Source organism: Cebus imitator, unplaced genomic scaffold (assembly GCF_001604975.1).
Source record: "Cebus imitator isolate Cc_AM_T3 unplaced genomic scaffold, Cebus_imitator-1.0 Scaffold41, whole genome shotgun sequence".
Taxonomy (NCBI): Eukaryota; Metazoa; Chordata; class Mammalia; order Primates; family Cebidae; genus Cebus; species Cebus imitator.
Genome location: NW_016107356.1, coordinates 9,565,893 through 9,584,299, shown reverse-complemented (window position 1 = coordinate 9,584,299; position 18,407 = coordinate 9,565,893). Strand labels below are relative to the sequence as shown.

The window sequence follows — 18,407 nt, the reverse complement described above, 5'->3', positions numbered from 1 at the left end:
AAATTTAAAAAAATATTTTTCCAGATACAAAATAAATATAGAAAACATCAATGTAAAAACAAAAGACTCTCTAGTTTAGACCACACCTTGCCAGACCTTCAGGAAGAGTGAATGATCACATCAGTGTACAACCCAGGACTCACCCAGTGAAGTGCATTATTTTCATAATTTAATTTTTATTAAAAATAAATATCATTGTTAACTGATAATAAGTACACATACCCATTTCCGAAATACGATGGCATAAGAGTTCAGCACAGCCCCCTAACATACAAGGAAATGACACTTCCAAATATCATCCAGTGACATGTAAATTTAATTTCACGTCTTTTAGAAAAAGCAAAATTCGACCACAAAGTCTCCTCCAGTAGCATTAAGTAATTTCGTCTTGGTAGATTTTACTGATGTCTTATCTGAGCAGGTGAAACAAGTCACCTATTTCCCATCTGATATTTTCTGGAGCAGAATTGAACTGAGAGTATCACTGTGCCTTTGGCTTACCTCTTCAGGGACTAAAGGACAGGACCCCTGAACCAACAGGCCTAACGCTGGCTTTGCTGGCGGAGGGTCTGAGCCTGGCTGGTCCACGCCACACTGGCCAACTCAACTCTGCAGTTCTTCGACCAGTGAATGGAGGTAGAAGAGATGATGCAAACAGCGTGACACAAAACGTTACATTTCGCTATGGAGTTCATTCTTCTGCTTGTATTGAAAAGTGATTGTGTCTGATAAGTAGGAAGATCGTTTTTTAAATTAATTAAACACTAATTTTTTTGTTTGTCAGTCTTCCGAGTGGCAGGTGCCAGGATGCACTCCAGCTCCCTCCTTTGGGCGTGGCTCTTTCTCCTGGGCGGAGCGTGGACAGGTTCCCTTCAGTTTCAAGGCCAATCTGAGAACAAAAGCTCCATTCCTAGCATCATATTTCAACAGCAGGAAAACAAACAGAAACTCATGCCTTGCCTCTGCATTCCCGGGGCCACACGCTGCAAATCCTTCTCTCTACATTCCCAACAGAGAATGCAAGCAGCTTTCATATCCCAGAGACACAGCTGAGAGCTTACTTCAGATATACCTCAGCCCATAATAAAGCTTCCTAGTGTTCATATAGAGATTTGGGGTCATGTAGAATGAAACAGACATAAAAACAAGTCCCAACAATAATGAATAAAAGAGGCTTCAGGAACTGGTGTTTGAAGGAACCTTACAGCTCACCCCCAGGCCACCATTCTTTCTTGTGATGAGAGCTGCCTTGTGGGTGCCTGAATACTACCTTTGGGAGATCCCCTTAGGATCCTATAGATAATTATCAAGTATCTACTCTCCAGCAGGCACCATGCCACAGACCCAAACAGAGGGAGGAGTGAGGCTGGAGGAACTTTAAAATCTGCCAGGAGAGACACAGCCATGGAAATTGCTATAATGTCCATTCTGATGTAACAAACGCTGAAAATGAATTCTTTATAAAAATGTTATGGGAAAGCAAATACTTGCTGCTACAGTTTGAATGTGTCCCCCACAGTGCATGTGTAAAAAGAAACTTAATCCCAGTGCAACAGTGTTGAGAGGTGGGACCTTTTAAGAGGTGACTGGTCAGGAGGGTTCTGCTGTCATGAATGATTTAATGTTATTATCAGGGGAGCGTCAGTCATTGCTAGAGTGATTTCATCAAAGCAAGTTTCGCTCTTTTGCCCTCCTGCCCACCATGACACAACACAAAGGCCCTCACAAGAGGCCAGTGCCATGCTCTTGGACTTCCTAGCCTCTAGAACCACGAGCCAGATTAATTTCTGTTGTCTGTAAATTGCCCAGTCTGTAGTATTCTGTTACAGCAACACAAAGCAAACTAAGACACTTCCAAATGGGGAACATGGAGAAAATGTAAACACTGTCTCATCTATTTTTAAAATGAGGAGGGTGCATGGCAGCTGTTATATTAAATCAGGCTTGTTAATTATTTACTCTATCACAGAGCAATAGGCTCTTGGCATGGAGGGCCCAAAGCCTGGATTTTTTTCTTTGGGAACTGTGTATCAAAGATTCTAAATAATATTGCCTCCCCAGTTCTTGCTTGTAAAAAATGCATCGATACTCAATAGGCTGGTTGATCTGTTTTCACTTTATTTCACTCTAAGTGTTCCACCTGAAAGTTGGAGTCACATCCTTCAGAGATGACTGGAACGTCTCTGAAGGATGTGACTGTGGACCACGCCTGCAGCTGGCTTCCACCTTACTGAACAGGGATGCAGGGCACATGGCTGTCATATAACAAATGTGTGACTGATGGTGCAAAAGTGAGAACAAATGAGGCCCTCAACTCCACCCTGCCATCCCAACAGCTGAGGCAGTGGGGCTGCCTGCTGTTTTGCATACCAAGTAATTAAACTGACCCTCACTCTTTGCCCTTCAGGGACATGTGTGGGGCAGTTGACATTGATCAGAACCAGCTTCCACTGAGCATGGTATCTCTAATTAGAACCTCGGATCTGTCTGTCTGTCTCTCTCTCTCTCTCTCTCTCTCTCTCTCACACACACACACACACACACACACACACTTGGATCTGTCTCCGTCTACCTTATATACACACACACACAGGCACACACACAGATCTGTCTCTGTCACACACACACACACACACACACACTTGGATCTGTCTCCATCTACCTTATACACACACACACACACACACACACACACACACACACTCAGATCTGTCTCTCTCTCTCTCTCTCTCTCTCTCTCTGTCACACACACACTTGNGTCACACAGACACACACTTGGGTCTGTCTTTCTCCATCTACCTTTCACACACACACACACACACACACACACACACACACACAGCATGAATGTTGAGCCCCGGGCTTGTTTTGCAAGGGCTTTAGACAGGGAGATGGAGAAAGTGGGCTGGACTGAAGAGTTCATTTTCTGAAGCCAGACGTTTTTGGGGCTGCCACCTGGAACCTTGAATGACCTCAAGATAGGGTTGGCCAGGACAGGACAGGTCAGGGGACCCAACCTAAGGGAAGGTTCTTCCTCCTCACTCATGCTTTCACATCGTTTCTCACTCTCACATCCAGACAAGACAGCACCATGAAACCCTCGTTGGGCTGGAACCTGCCTTCTGCAACCAACTAGCTGGGAAGTCCTGGGCAAGCTGGTAGGTCTCTCTGGGCCTCGTCTGCATCCCACATAAAACAGGTGGCAGGACCAAATGAGCTCTAAGTTTCCTTCAAGTTCTAGAGTCATGAAATAATGTTTTCCTAAAGAAAAAGAACTATTTGTTGTATAAAGAAATACACATCTGTAACCCCAACTATACACAGGCTGAGGCAGGAGGCTCGTTTGAGGCCAGAAGTTTAATGCTGCAGCAAGATCAGGCCACTATCCTCCAGCCTGGGTGACAGGGTGAGACCCTGTCTCAGAAAACGGGAGGGGAGGGGAGGGGAGGGGAGGGGGAGGATGAAAAACAATGGGAAAAACAATGGGTTTCAAAGAAAATCCTTTAAGAACAGCAGAAGCAGTAGGGAGGACCCACGCCTGTCCTCACTTGTCCCTGGAGCTGGGAGCCGTGGGCTGACGCGGTGAAGGCCAGACCCAGAGCCAGCCACACAGAGGTGGACCAGCCTCACCCACTGAGACCAGTGGCCACACAGACACAAGCCTAACAAGGAAGACCACGAAACCCAGACCCAACCCTACTGCCAAACAGACTTCTTCCCCCTTAAAGTACAGTCATCTTCAGAATGAGAGGCAGCCCATCCTTTGGAACCGAGGGCCATGGCTCTTGAATCTGGGCTTTGAAAGACAAGCTCAGTCCCTGATTTTTTCCACCTGAGAAGGAGGCTTTTCTGAACATGACCCAGTGTGTTCAGAGCAGCCAGGATGAGGAAACACATCTGCAAAGAAGCAGCTTAATCCAGACACAAGAAATGGTATGCAAAATAGGACGTCAGACCTACTTTTGCAGTGAATGTGGTCAAAACTACTTTGCAGCAAGTAACTTTTCCTGAGTTCAAGTAAGAGTTTAGTCCAACATTTATATGTGACACAGCCATGTGAGGCCTCTTCTCTGAATACACAGTAATATCTGGTAAAGTAAAAAATAAAAAAATAAAACAATCATTTCTATAATGAGCAGCAAGATTGCTTTGCATGTCACGTGACTGTGGCTGAATGGGCAAAACCTCTTGCAAAGAAGTGCCTTGGTTTCACACAACCCTGCAGGACAGGCTCGCGTGAACCTCTGGGCGGGAGGCAGCAGAGTAAACTGCAGGCGAAACAACAAACCGCAAAGTTCAGTTGTTCCTTGGCCAAATGAGAAACTCAGTGAAGATGAGCTTGGGTCAGGCCTGGGAAGCAGACACAGAACGACCCCGCTTCACCAGGGCCCTCTTTGGGGCTTTGTGTCCGAAGGGTCCTTGAGAGCATCTTGACGTAAATCCAGCTGAATTCCCAGAAGGCTCCCAGAGTCCCGCATGAACCATGTCTGAGTCCAACTGCCCTTCCGTTTGAACTGAGAGCCGTACAGTGTTCCTGGGGCCACAGCTGGTCCCTATTGATTGAAATCAAGGGACAGCTGGGGTGAAGAAACCAGAGTGCAGCAGATGGCTCAGAAGAAACATCTCGCTCGCTAAGAAGGTCAGCAGTGTGGGCAGTCTGTACAGTAGGCCAGACTGCAGTGGTTTTGAGCCTAATTTATACATTTTCAGGAACGCTGTACTGCCCAGAGCTTGGCGTTTTCCTCAGTATGTGAGCTGCATCCACTGTGGGGACATTTCCTGGGATGAAATTTGGGTTGCGTTGAGTACTGAGTCCATAACACAGACTTGGTGCCCAGCTACATCCAGTGCCATGAATCAGGGAGCTGGGAGGGGTCTCGTCATCCCAGGCTTAGCTCTAAAAAGCACAAGGATTGGGAGCTGAGGTGCAGTGGACTCTGGACAGGGACAGAAGGACGCTGGCTTAGAGGTCTCATCATCACTGTCCCCTCCCGAGGGAGGCAACATGTGGGAGTGGTCCAAGTCAGATTCTAACAGTGCTCGATTTTCATTCTTGCTCTTATGTTTGCTGGCTGTGAGCTTTGGGACAAGTTTCTGTACCTCTCAGCAGCTGTTTCCTTACCTGTAAAATTCGGATGGTAATACCCATCATGTCATAGGATACTGGCCCCTGAAATGCAGAAATGCAGGTCTATGTCAGACAGTATGTAGAGTGTGTGCCCAAGAGACAGAGTCTATTACTGCCTGGGACACCAAGTGGGAACTACTCAGTGGCTTCATGAACACCAACATTCTGGCGTGGATTTCAGCACTAAAAAACAGCACCCTCTGTCCCGCTCCTTCTTCCAAAATCTTGCAAAAACTATCCCCACAGGTTATCTGAAACTTGTCCAGATGTGTCTCTGGGCTCGCCTCAGACAGCCGGACAATCTTCCTCCCGGGAATTCTCTAGGGCCTGCCAGTGGTCCAGGAGATTCCCGGGCTTGATGAAGTGGCAGGCCACGATTCTCCGGAAGTGGCACACGGAGAAGCGCAAGCCCTCTGGGAAAAAGGTCTGCTGGGAGTGGAGCTCCTCTAGCCTGATGTTCAGCCTTTCCAGGCAGAGCCCCACGAACACGTCTTCCAGTTTAATGAATGGGACACTCTTGGAGACATTGTACACCTGACTCGCCACGTCGCCAGAAAACACGTAGCCCGTGCCGGAGCAGAATGGCGGGTACCTGTCCCACGGATATTCAGATTTACTGACAAACCACTTACTGAACGGCTTCCTGATGGGAAGCTCGTTGAGTTTCAAGTAGCCAGTGAAAAACCTGGTTGTTCTGTTTTTCTTCAGAAGCAGTTCGATCAGATAGTAGACATTGATGAACATGTCTGAGTCTGTTTTCATCACAAACGCCACCTGAGGACAAAAGTGATGCACCCATTCCATGCCCATCATGGTCTTCAGGGTCAAGTTGTAATAGGCATCTGTGAAGTCCTTCTGGATAATGTCCCCATGCCGCTGGCTCTCCTGGTCCACCTCTTTCGTTTCCACCACACTGCTGGTGGTCCCCAGGAGGAAGAATGTCTTCACCTGCCTTCCGTTCACCGTCCTCTCTTTCCCCCACGTCTGCCGGATGGCCATGCGCGCAGCTGACTGTCTGTGAGACGAGGTCACCAGCAGGACAAGGAAGGGGGGTGTCTGCCCGCAGTCTGTATCTGGGAGCTTAAGGAAGTTCCTGTACTCTTTCTTGTAAACAAAGGGATGCTCTTTGAAAGGATTCAGACTGTACATGCTAACATACAAACAAAGAGCCCCCAGAACCACAATGCAAACATACATCAATCTCATCTTCGGGCAAGCCATCTGAAAGGAACAAAATCCAATGAATAGACCTCTAAAGCACGAGGATGTGTCTAGTTTTATGCTAGGAAGCTGAGACGGGAGAGGAGACCCGTGTTTTGGAAACTCTAGAACCTCACTGAATACGGATGTCCAGTGCTGTGGTTAAACAGTTAAGCATACAGGTATGACATCTGCTAGCATCTGTCACTTCATGGTGTAAGATAAAAAGCTCAGAGATTCTGGGCATTGGTCCTGGCTCTGCAGCCAGCAGCGGTTAGTGCATGGGAGTCTCGGATTTCCTGTCTGTAAGGAGATGGGACCCGGCCCCTCACTGGGTCCTCCAGCTCTGCCCTTCTATGACTCCATGATGATGCGCAAATAGATAAGCTGCAAGTCTGGAAAGCACGCATTGTGCACTAAATGTACGGGCTGCCGGCACTCTTCCCTGATCTAATTAAGCGGCATTCCCTTCCCAAAAAGCAGCAAGTCTAGTGCTCTGATTTGCACAAGTACCTTCAAATTCCGTCTCTGCCAGAATTATTATTTTTTTACGTGACTTTTACAGTCTCTGATCTGATTCTTTCCTCTTCTGCCCACCCGTCTCTGCTATCCTCGGCAAGTTCAGGATCATCCACGGTAACGTTATGACATTAAGAAAGCGTATAACTCACTTTTTGCTGGGTAAGAGGAACCTCTGGTTTGAAAGTTAAAGCCACAGTGTAAATGCCAAGAGGAAATTTGTTTCAAAGAACTGTCAGCGTAGGATGGTCCACACTTATCAGGTTCTGGGCTTGGTTTGTTTACCAAAAATGACGATTCTCTCAGGAATCACTAGGAAAAAAAAAGAAGAAAAAGAGTATCATTCAAATCACTCATGCCTTCCCAGCAGGCCTTCAGAGTTTACTGTGTCTATCGTGTCACCTTCCCACCTACTTATGTGACTTTGAGCATGCATTTGAGCCCCAATCCCAGCCTTACTTTTCTCATCTGTAAAATGGGTATGATCAAGGCAAAGTCCAAAACAGTAACAATATGCCAACCCCCAGAATCCTTCAGGCCTAATGATTTAGGATAGCACCTACTAGCTTTTTAAAGAAACATGGTAAACTCATAGATTAGAATCTAACTTCTCACCCTGATAATTTATCTTATTTACATAACAGAGTCTATCGTTAATGCTGAGAGAATTTAACACAGAGAATAAATCTAATTCTTAACTCAACAGCGACACCTTAGAAATGTTATCTGGGTGAGAGGACAGAAAGAACAGCAAGAAATGAAACTGGCAGAGTGAAAACAGGGTTGGTTTGGGTTTTATAATTTTACTTTTATTTCAGAGTCCAGATGTCATTCTGTCTTCTAGGCTGGAGCGCAGTAGCACAATCACAGCCCACTACAGCCTTGAACTCCTGCACTCAGTGACCCTCCTGCCTCGGCCTCCCAAGTAGCTGTGACCACCAGCACATGCCACCACACTCTTCTAATTTTATATTTTTTGTAGAGATGGGGTCTCACTATGTTGCCCAGGCTGGTCTCAAACTCCTGGGCTCAAGCAGCCCCCTGCCTTGGCCTCCCAAACCACTGGGATTACAAGGCCAAGCCGCTGTGCCCAGCCAAGACCTGGTTATTTTGATGGCCGAAAGAGCACCTCAAAATTTCATTGTCAAAATTCTGTTCTAAATACGTTCACCAAAAGCAACATGGAAATAATAATGGAGCTTTCTAGAACCAGCTCACTCTCCGCCGGGGTGGCACAAGTAGGACACGGTGAGCTGCACATTTTTACTTTTTTTTTTTTTTTTTAAATACATGTTTTAATCTTATTTTAAAACGGTGAAACTAGCTGACAATTTTTAAAACTTTTCTACTAAGCAAAATAAATTGTCAAGTCTATTTCCACACTCCCCCATCTAACTGATGTTTGATCAGCATCCTGTGGCCGCTCACCCAGAACCACGGGACAGGGCCCCTGGCTCAGCTGGGACACTTGCTGGTCACCAGCGAGCCGGGCGCTGGCATCTGCACGCAGGTGTGAGCAGGGCGCCTATGGCCTCCCTTGGCTAGAAGGGAATTTCAAGCATCCCCACCCAGGGAGGAATGCTTTCTTTCTCAGCCTTTCCCATCTGCTCATGGCAGCTCAACCAAGAACTGTGGACAAAAGTCTCACTCATCGTCCCCTTTCAAGCTCACAGATGCTGCTGCTGCAGCCATGGGACGCTCCATGAGGCACTGCCCTGGCCACACAGCCTCGGGAGCAGCCTGTGCCCACCTTTTGCAGATGACCGGTGAAGGCAGGAACCCACTCCATTGGAAGGACTTTCATGTCACCTGCAGCTGTCACCTTCAAATAAGGTCACATTCTGAGATAGTGCAGGTTAGGATTTTCATAGGAATTTTTGAGGAGGGAGCCCTGACTCACAGTAGTGGTACTTGTGTCTTGGCTACCAAGATAAATCACTTGCATTTGTTTTATTTTGTCCCTTAGTTGAAGAACAGAGCCCTGCACCTTCATCCCAGGCTTTTCCACTGCCTCAGGAAGCCTCTTCCAACCACCTCCCCTGGGGCAGGAGGGTCCAGGTGTTAAGGGGTTCCATGACGAAGAAGACAAGTCTTTGCGGGGTTCAGGGTTCACAGCATGAGCCAAGCAGTAACTGGGGCCCGACACAGCAGGGTGGTGCGTGAGGTCTGACGGAGACTCCAGGCGGGTGGCTCTGGATCCTCATCCCAACCAGGCCTCCACCTTTGTATCTCCATGTGTGCCTCTGCACTGCCCAGTTTTAGCAGGAAGCCTGCAAAGTTGGTTTGGCCAGGATCCCCCACCGTCACTATCTGATCGGTTCCTCATCCTCTCCCCTCGGTGTCTGGCCACCCTGGTCTGGCTCCTACAAGGTGGGTTCAGCCAGAATCCCCCTCGCCCCTGGGATCTCCTCTTAGAAACTTTCCACCTGCTGAGCCTCCGCCTGCTTCTGGGCTGCACATCCCCACTTGTCCATGCTGTATTCAGAATTCAGCCCAGCTCTATACTGAGGTCTCTTTCCCCTACTGCAATAGGTCCTGAATAGAATCTGTCTTCACACTCTACCTCCTGTCCAGCTGTGGCTTTTCTTTAATGGGTCAGGGGAAAGAACAGAGGTCCCATCTGTGAATATTCAGGGAGACCTGTTCCAGGGAGGCCGGCAGGCAGAGGCAGGGAATCCAGAAGGGCCCCGTGGGTTCCAGAAACAGCATGGTGTGCAGAGGGAAAGCTGGGAAAGGAGGCTGGAGACAGGCAGGGCAGCTCAGAGCAGCCTAGAAGAGCATGTGAGCAGTATGGACTCCGGCAAAGGACATCAAGGGGTCCACGGTCCTTGTCAGGGTTTTGTGGCCCAGGAGTCTGGAGTCCAACACGGCCTCTCTGTCCCATTCATCGATACAACAGAGAAGCCTCCAATCAAACTAAGTGATAGGGGAGGAAACAGGGATTTGTACACGTGATCGCTGGTCTCAGAACTGATGAATTTAGACCTGGAAGGCATTTTCAGAATTGCTGTAGTCACCTCAGGCTGCCACCACAAAATACCACACACTGGGTGGCTTAAATATCAGAAATGTATTTTTTCATGGCACTGGAGGCTGCAGTCTGAGATCAGGGTGCTAGCAGAGGGCACAGCGGGTTCTGGCGAGGGCCTCTTCTGGGCTTCCTGCAGATGTGTCCTCACAATGGCAGAGAGACAGCCCTGGTGCCTCTCCCTACAGGGACTCTCATCCCATCACAAGGGCTCCACCCTCAGGACCTCACTGAGCCCACTCACCTCCTAAAGTCCTCATCTCCAATCACCATCCCTTTGGGAGTTAGGGCTTCAACGCAGGAATTTTAAGGAGACAATATTCAGTCCATAGCAAAGATCATCTCTCAGCATTTATTGAGCACTTGCTGTGTACAGTATGGCACTGGTCATGGAGAGTGGCCATGGGGGTTTCCCTCAACTGTATGGAGGGCCAGACTTGCCTGCCAGAACTCACCGCAAGAGGGAAGTGCTGCGTTCTTTCGCCTATCCACTGCGCTTCATGCTGGGAAGATACGCTTAACCTCCTAGGCTCTTTTTTTTTTTTTCTTGAGATAGAGTCTCACTCTGTCACCCACACTGGAGTGCAGTGGCACGATCTTGGCTCACTGCAACCTTTGCCTCCTGGGTTCCAGCAATTCTCCTACCTCAGTCTCCCAAGTAACTGGGACTACAGGCACCCGCCACTATGCCCGGCTAATTTTTGTATTTTTAGTAGACGGAGTTTCACCATATTGGTCAAGCTGGTCTCGAACTCCTGACCTTGTGATCCACCCACCTCAGCCTCCCGAAGTGCTGGGATTACAGGCATGAGCCACTACGCCCAGCCACCTCCTAGACTCTTATTCTCCCCTGACATGGAGAAGACTACCTCACCCAGCCTTGGGACTCGGATTCAGACAATAAGAAAGAGAAGGTGGGCATGCTAGGAGGGTCTGGCCCCCATTCTGGCTTTGTCCCCTCACCTCACCCTACAATCTACCCCTGCTGAAGCTCTATTTTATTTTTTTTAACTTAAGTACATTTACTTGGAGTTCTCAATCTCTGAGCAGCCAAAAGCAGAGTCAATATTTTTATAACCGAATGTATTTAAATCTCTGATGCATTCTTTTCTGATTAATAACTCAAATAACACTGAACGATTTTATTGAACAACTTTGTCACAGTGCCAAAATATGGTGTTCATAGATTTAGGAAGGCCAGTCTACAATGGACTTTTTTTTTAAATAAGCCTTTGATTACCCAATAAGCTAAGAATCAAAGTATTGAGGTCTTTCTTCTGACCCAAAACTAAACAAAACAAATTAATACCACAGCAAAAGAGGATCACCAGAACATCATCAATAGGGCTGCTGATTATTCTGTACAACGAGCCATATTAGAAAACCCTGAAAATTTTGTAAAACCTTTGTAACTGTCTATATCTAGTGAAATAGAAGGAGGACAGTATCTTTAACCCCACATAAAACACCTTGGAAACAAAGATAAGCGCTTTCTCCCAAAGAACATCTTCTCCCAGATTATTCTGGAAGCTTGTGGCCCTACTGGTAGACCCCTAGACTCTAGGCTGCTTCAGTAAGGTATCCATGAAGAATTTGAGAGTGACAGGAATTCAGCATGCAAGCCACAGGCAAAGGGTTGGGGGAGGAAGAGGAAGGTTTTAAACAAGAGGCTGGGCATGATGACTCATCCCCATAATCCCACCACTTGGGAGGCTGAGGTCAGTGGATCACTTGAGCTCAGGAGTTCAAAATCAGCCTGGCCAACATGGCGAAACCCTGTCTCTACAAAAAATAGAAAAATTACCTGGGCGTGGAGGCACGCACCTGTAATCCAGCCACTCGGGAGACTGAGGCCCTAGAACCAAATATTTAATTAATTAATTAAAACAAGGGAGTATGATCATTCTAGAAACTGGCCTGCTGGATTTCAATTTAAATGAGGCATCCTAAACAAGGGGCAATGGAAGCAATATCCGGCGCTCAGACTTAACTGTGCTACATGAAGCCATCTTAACTCTACAAGGCTAGAGATTTTCTTCTTGACAAACAAGTTTAGCAATTCTTAAGATGAGAACCAAAGACTCCTTCAGTTGGCTGGCAAAGTCCTGCTGTTCCAGGTGACTTCTCCTGCCTCCTCTCGGCCATCAGGACATCCTGATTCCCTTTCAGTTGTATGGAGCTTTGTTTTGGTTTGTTTTTTGCTTTTTTGAGACAGGGTCTCACTCTGTCACCCAGGCTGGAGTGTGGCAGTGCCATCTTGGTTCACTGCAACCTCCACCTCCCAGGGTTAAACAATCCTCCTGCCTCAGCCTCCCAGGTGGCTGCGTACCAAGCCTCCCAAGTGACTACAGACATGCATACCACGCCCCATGAAATTCTGTATTTTTTGTAGAGATGGGTTTTTGCTATGTTATCCAGGCTGGTCTCAAACTCCTGAATTCCAAGGATCCACCTACCTCCATCTCCCAAAGTGCTGGGAATAGAGGCATGAGCCACTGCACACAGCCCTTGACCCTCCTGCTCTTTCCTGGCTTTGCTTTCTTCTTTCCCTCCCTGCTCAGCTAACTCTTCCTTACCTTTAATCCTCACTTCCTTATTAACTACTCATAGCACCTTGCATTATACTGTATCACTTTAATTACTGGGATTGTATTTTTTTAATTCTTGGTAGAAACCTTGGAATATCACTTACCTTTCTCACTAGTCAGTAACTGCAGAAGGTCAGCAGGGACCATTTTCTGTATCTTTCATCATTCTGGACAGGGTGTGGCACTTAGAAGCCCAGTGGAGAGTTTTAAATGAACAAATGAGAAATGAAGCTGCCCATGTCTCCAAAAGTCAAATTATACTTCTTTGTGACTTGGATACATTTTCTTCCTTGAACACAAATGCTGGGTTTCAGTGGCCTGTCTTCCAGATGAAACTGTTGCACGAAAAATTTCAGAGTGTTAGGTAATTTTGCTTACGTACACTGCATTAAGACTTCAATTATTCCTCAGAAGATAGAGAATCTGGCGTATTCAGTGGAGGAAGAAGTAACGTCAAAAGTTTCACCCCTGCTGTTCATACAGAGGAGGCTGGTGGGTGATTACAGCCAGAGGGAGCTCCTCCGGAGCGCTGAGAAGCAGCTGTCCAGGGCACCAGCTCGACAAAGCTGCAAAGGCAGCCTTCTACCTTTCCACACCAGCGGGAGACCTTTGGTCACACCATGCGTTCTCTGTTCTTGCCCTTGAAATGGAATTTTTTAAAGTATTGCAGAATCAATAAAAGAGATGTTTTCAGAAATACTTTACTCCAACTGTGCAAGGGGCAAGAGTAAATGCATCCAAGAGCATCCCACCCGTGCTGGGAGGCAGAGGGTGGCTGCGAAATCAGCGTTTGAGCCTAATATTTCACTGAGAACGTTTTAATATGGGGACCTTTGCTTAACAGAGTAAAAACTGTTATACTAACAAAGTGATCTGCCCTGGGTCGGGACAGTTGGGCTACCAGGGATGCTGACAGTGAATAATTCTTCTCCCCTTTTGGCCACTGCCTGTCCTTTGGGTATGGTATTTCTCAAAGGTTGTCCCAACTGGAACAGGGACAATAAGTTTCTATCCAAAGTCCACCATAACTCCCCTAATGTGCCTCCCAGCTAGCAGAGATTCTGCCAGGAGCTAGTCCAAGAGGTGCTGCTGGTCTGCAGCACCTCGGCATGTCCAAGCCACCTTGCACAGGTGTGAAATGCAGAGACGCCATGTGGTGTCAGCCACAGAGACTTTCCACACACACCAAACCACTGCTGAGGCCATCCCCACTGGTTATTTTCCAGATGTGAGGAAACCAAGTCATCCATCATGAACCACTACGTCCTGCTGGGAAAATTTTGATAAGGAAGAACTTAAGAAAAGAAGCCATCTCTAGCTAAGACAACAAGGATAGAATTTCCTGCCTCCCTCCAAAGACAAAGAAAAGCTTGCACACTCAGGCTGAGACCTGAGGCTCAGACTCCGGGAAAAGGAGAAAAGAAAACAAAAACATCAGCTGAGAAAGTTGTTTCTGTTCCTGGACCAAACTGCATGGTAGGAAGAGGGCGACTGTGCCTTTATGTGGCTGCTGCCTATATATCAAACAAGGCTCTGGGAACGGTCAGGAAAGTATCATTTTTGACACAATAGAGACGTCAGCAGCAGGGTGAATAGACACAGGCCAGTGGAGAAAGACGTGGAGTCTTCCAGCCATGACTTAGGGAGCACGTTGCTAACCAGGTCATGCCTGACGCCTCCATTCCCTGAGGCTCATGCTTATGATTGTGACTGCATCATAATTTGGGCCAATCATCTGACATGATGACCACCCCCCAACCCAGGCAGTATAAGAAGAATGAGAAGAAATCGGGGTGGGCCAGTCAATACACATCCTTCCCCAGCCAGACACTCAGTGCAGCATGGTGCAGAGGCAGAAGCTTGTGACCCTGGGGAGGCCAGTGCTGGGGTCCTCCACTCACCGCTGGATAATCTTAGCAAATCATCTCTTCTCTCCCAACCCAAGAGCTCATTTTTAAAAGATCACAATGCCCAATCTGAAGGTGGATGTGAGAATGAAATGAACGCATTCATGGCACACAGCAGGAGGCTAATAAATGCTTGCTTCCTTTCCCTCCTTGCGCGTTACAAGAACACAAGACATTCCTTCACTCTCTCCAGGAATATACGCCATCGTTTCCAAGGTCAGACAATGGCTCCGTAAGCCGCAGAAGCTGTCTATGTCTCCCATCACTGTACCTTCGCACTTTTTGCAATGAAATTGTGAAAGGAAAACAAATCTTGAGACCCCCAAACCCACGAAGCCAAAGAGAAGAGTCAAGCTGGCAACTGGGTCATGCAAGCCTGCCTCCCATTTGGGTCCCTAAATAAGATGGCGACCAAGATGAAAAGCTACATACCTCCCTCATATTTTGTCCACAAGGAAACTCCTTGTGAGCCCCAAGTTCTTTACCCTAAAACATTTCTGTTAAAGTTTGACCTGCTAATGTCAATTAATAGTTTATCTTCACAGGTGCGGGGGACATAGGACAGAACTAAAGTCATCTCTTTGCCCACCCGAAACAAATGCATATCTGATTGTTTCGTCTGCCCTATGGTCTATGTTACCTTATCTAGAAATGCAGATTCACCGAGCCAGACAAAGGCATGAATGAGTATTTACCCACCTCTCACATGAAAATTGCATATTTCTTAATATCCTGCCCTTTCCCCTGTGAAGACCTCAAAATCAACTTAGGAGAAAGGCATAGACCTGTCTCCCAGGCACCCATCCTTAACTTAAGCAAATAAACCTCCTGAAATGATTGAGACTTGCCTTGGTCATTTTCCTTGATTGACAAAACTGTCCATGTCAATCATTTTCACAAGAACACAAGATTTTTACTACAAAGCAAGCCACAGAGAGGAGCAGGGAAAATTCATATTCTCCCTGCATACCAGCCTCAAGGGGCTGTGGGAAGGTCGGGGAAGCAGGCACCATCTTCTCTTGCCAAATACCAAGCACCTTCCCTCCACAAGAAGCATCTCTCCCCGTCTTCAAGCACACATAATAAAAAGCTTTAAAAAGTTCAGCTGTCTCCTAGCAATCTGTGACATGCTTCAAAACTTGGGAAGGAAGATGCTGACAGCGCGGAGCATATGCGTACACTTCTTTTCAAACAATAACCCACAAATGAAAGAGGAAACTCAAATTCAACCAGAAGAAAAAGCTCGATTGTTCTCCCGTCCGCCTGTCACCTACATCGAACAGCTGCGAAGGCAGAGGCACACACGACAGCTGTTTCTGCCAGAGGTGCTAATGCTAAGCCTTTTCACACAGGCTTTTCTTTTCTTTTTTGTTATTCTTTTCTTTTTTTGAGATGGAGTCTCACTCTGTCACCCAGGCTGGAGTGCAACGGCACAATCTCGGCTCACTGCAGCCTCCGCCTCCCAGGTTCAAGAGATTCTCCTGCTTCAGCCTCCCAAGCAGCTGGGATTACAGGTATGCACCACCATGCCCAGCTAATTTTTGTATTTTTAGTAGAGACAAGGGTTTTGTCATGTTGGCCAGACTGGTCTCAAACTCATGACCACCGGTGATCCGCCCACCTTGGCTTCCCAAAGTGCTGGGTTTACAGGCATGAGCCACCATGCCTGGCCCAGGCTTTTATTTTCATCAACATGAAACTGCGCTGCCAGGCTTTGTCCATCCTGCGACGCTGCCCACCTCCATCAGTGTCTCCACAAGGCCCTCGCCAATGGCCCCATCGGGTCCAGTTTAGTATTCATTCCATTTCATTCATGTAATAGACTCAAGCTACCCCTCCCTACTGGGTCTGGCCCATTAGTAAAGAACATTTACAAAATCTATTTTTTTTTTTTTTTTGAGCCAAGTTCCGACTCTTTTGCCTAGGCTGGAGTGCAGTGGAGCAATCTTGGCTCACTGCAGCCTTGACCTCTCCGGCTCAAGCAATCCTCTTGCCTCAGCCTCCCAAGTAGCTGGGATCACAGGCACACACCACCATGCCCAGTTTTGTTTGTTTGTTTTGTGTTTTGTGTTTGTGTATGTGTGTGTGGGTGTGGGAGTGTGGGTGTGTGTGTGTGGAGACAGGGGTCTCATTATGTTGCCTGGACGGCTCTCCAACTCTGGCTTCAAGCCATGCTCCTGCCTTGGCCTCCCAATGTGCTGGGATTACAGGCATGAGCCACCATGCCCAGCCAACAAAATATTTAAAATAGGCTATTTTGACTAAGACAAAATCAAAATTATCCCACTTCCTCCATATGTTAATCCATTTTAAAAAGTGAGGAAAATGTTCTTGTCTGTATTTTCTACTGTCTTCCAAAACAGCTGATCCTGCAAGTACTTTCCAAAGAAAGAGACACAGCAAACAGAAATATCCAAAAACAAACAAAAAAGGAAACCTGAAAATCCAAATATGAGATATGCAAGAAGAGGGACCTCAATGTGTGTAACTCCTTAGGATACCATACCTCAATTGCTTTGTCCATGCAGTTCCCTGGGGCTGGAATGCCCTTCCGTGCCTTCTCAGCCCAGTCATCCCTACATTCTTCAGATGAAATGCCCTCCCATCCTCTCAGTTTCCCCAACGCAGAGATAAATAATGCATTACCATTTATTACTAACTTTATATATGCTTCTTCATAGCAGTAATTATGTTGTAATATAAAGGACACTATTTTAGGAACCTTTCAATCTTCATTTGCTAATTCTCGTACCTAGCTCAGAGCCTGTGAACCTAAGTGCAATATACACTTAACGAATGAATGGATGTGATAAGAGATCATCTCCACAGAAACTAGCCAAAGGAGACATTATTATTTAAACTTGAAGCATGTACCCCGGTATATGAAAAATTTTCCTACAGAAAGTAACAGTAATGGAGAAAGCTACTGCAGAACACAGACAAGTCAAATTGGTATTCTGTTTTAAAGAACTGATGCCTCTTTATTTTTCAAGTATAAAATGGGGATGATTAATTCTACTTGAAGCTCTGAGATTTGCAACCAAAAGAGCAAAAGTCCTCTTAGTCTGGTTAACAAAGTATAGTGTTTAAAACATGAATCAGGCCAGGCTCTGTGGCTCACGCCTGTAATCCCAGCACTTTGGGAAGCCAAGGCGGGCAGATCACGAGGTCAAGAGATCGAGACCATCCAGGCCAACATGGTGAAACCCCGCTTCTACTAAAAAATACAAAAAATTAGCTGGGCATGGTGGTGCGCACCTGTAGTTCTAGCTACTCGGGAGGCTGAGGCAGGAAAACTGCTTGAACCCAGGAGGTGGAGGTTGCAGTGAGCCGAAATCACGCCACTGCACACCAGCCTGGTGCCTGGTGACAGGGTGAGACTCTGTCTCAAAAAAAAAACTAACAAACAAAAAAAACACACAAGCAAAAAAAAAACCCTGGACAGTTAGTTTTATATGTCTCACTTTTACCAGGGATTTATAAAACCTGAATTATGTTCAGAAGAGAGAGACCAGGAGAAAGAGAGCATGGAATTATGTGATAGAATACATGAAGAATTACATGATCAAATATGAAGATTTTCAATGTCACTTACAATCCTTAACATTTAGAAAAGATGTCTTAGAGAAAGAAAAGACTTGAACAAGAACCAGTGGGCAGAAAACACTGAGATCCAATTCAGCTGAAGACTTAACCATGGTTATGCAAACAATTAGCAAAATCTGAAGGTGGAATGAGCTATTCCAGAAAATAGTTAATTATTTATCACGAAGATATTTTAAAAACTTGGTAAAAGGAATTCCAGCATCAAATGGACGGTAAGACTAGCCTAAATTTAAGAACCTTTTTTCATCTAAATTCCATAATGCTAACATTCTAATTAACAAAGTTAGAGTAAGACTTTAGGGCATCAATTTTTTTTTCCCATTTATTTTATTGCATTTTAGGTTTTGGGGTACATGTGAAGAACATGCAAAATTGTTGCATAGGAACACACGTGGCAGTGTGATTTGCTGCCTTCCTCCCCATCCCCTACA

At 46.5% G+C, this 18,407-nt stretch overlaps 1 protein-coding gene across 1 annotated transcript in view; it reads right to left on the bottom strand.

Moving 5' to 3' along the window:
* Window positions 1-4,598: 4,598 nt before the first annotated feature.
* B3GALT5 (beta-1,3-galactosyltransferase 5) overlaps window positions 4,599-18,407 on the bottom strand; it is a 37,680-nt gene continuing 23,871 nt past the window's right edge. Inside the window, exons 2-4 of the mRNA XM_017526274.2 lie at window positions 12,568-12,798; window positions 7,000-7,159; window positions 4,599-6,349 (exon numbers count right to left, since the gene is read on the bottom strand). Of these exons, the coding sequence (XP_017381763.1) occupies window positions 5,414-6,349 (936 nt within the window). The 5' untranslated portion in view covers window positions 7,000-7,159; window positions 12,568-12,798 and the 3' untranslated portion in view covers window positions 4,599-5,413. The remainder of the gene's footprint in view (window positions 6,350-6,999; window positions 7,160-12,567; window positions 12,799-18,407) is intronic.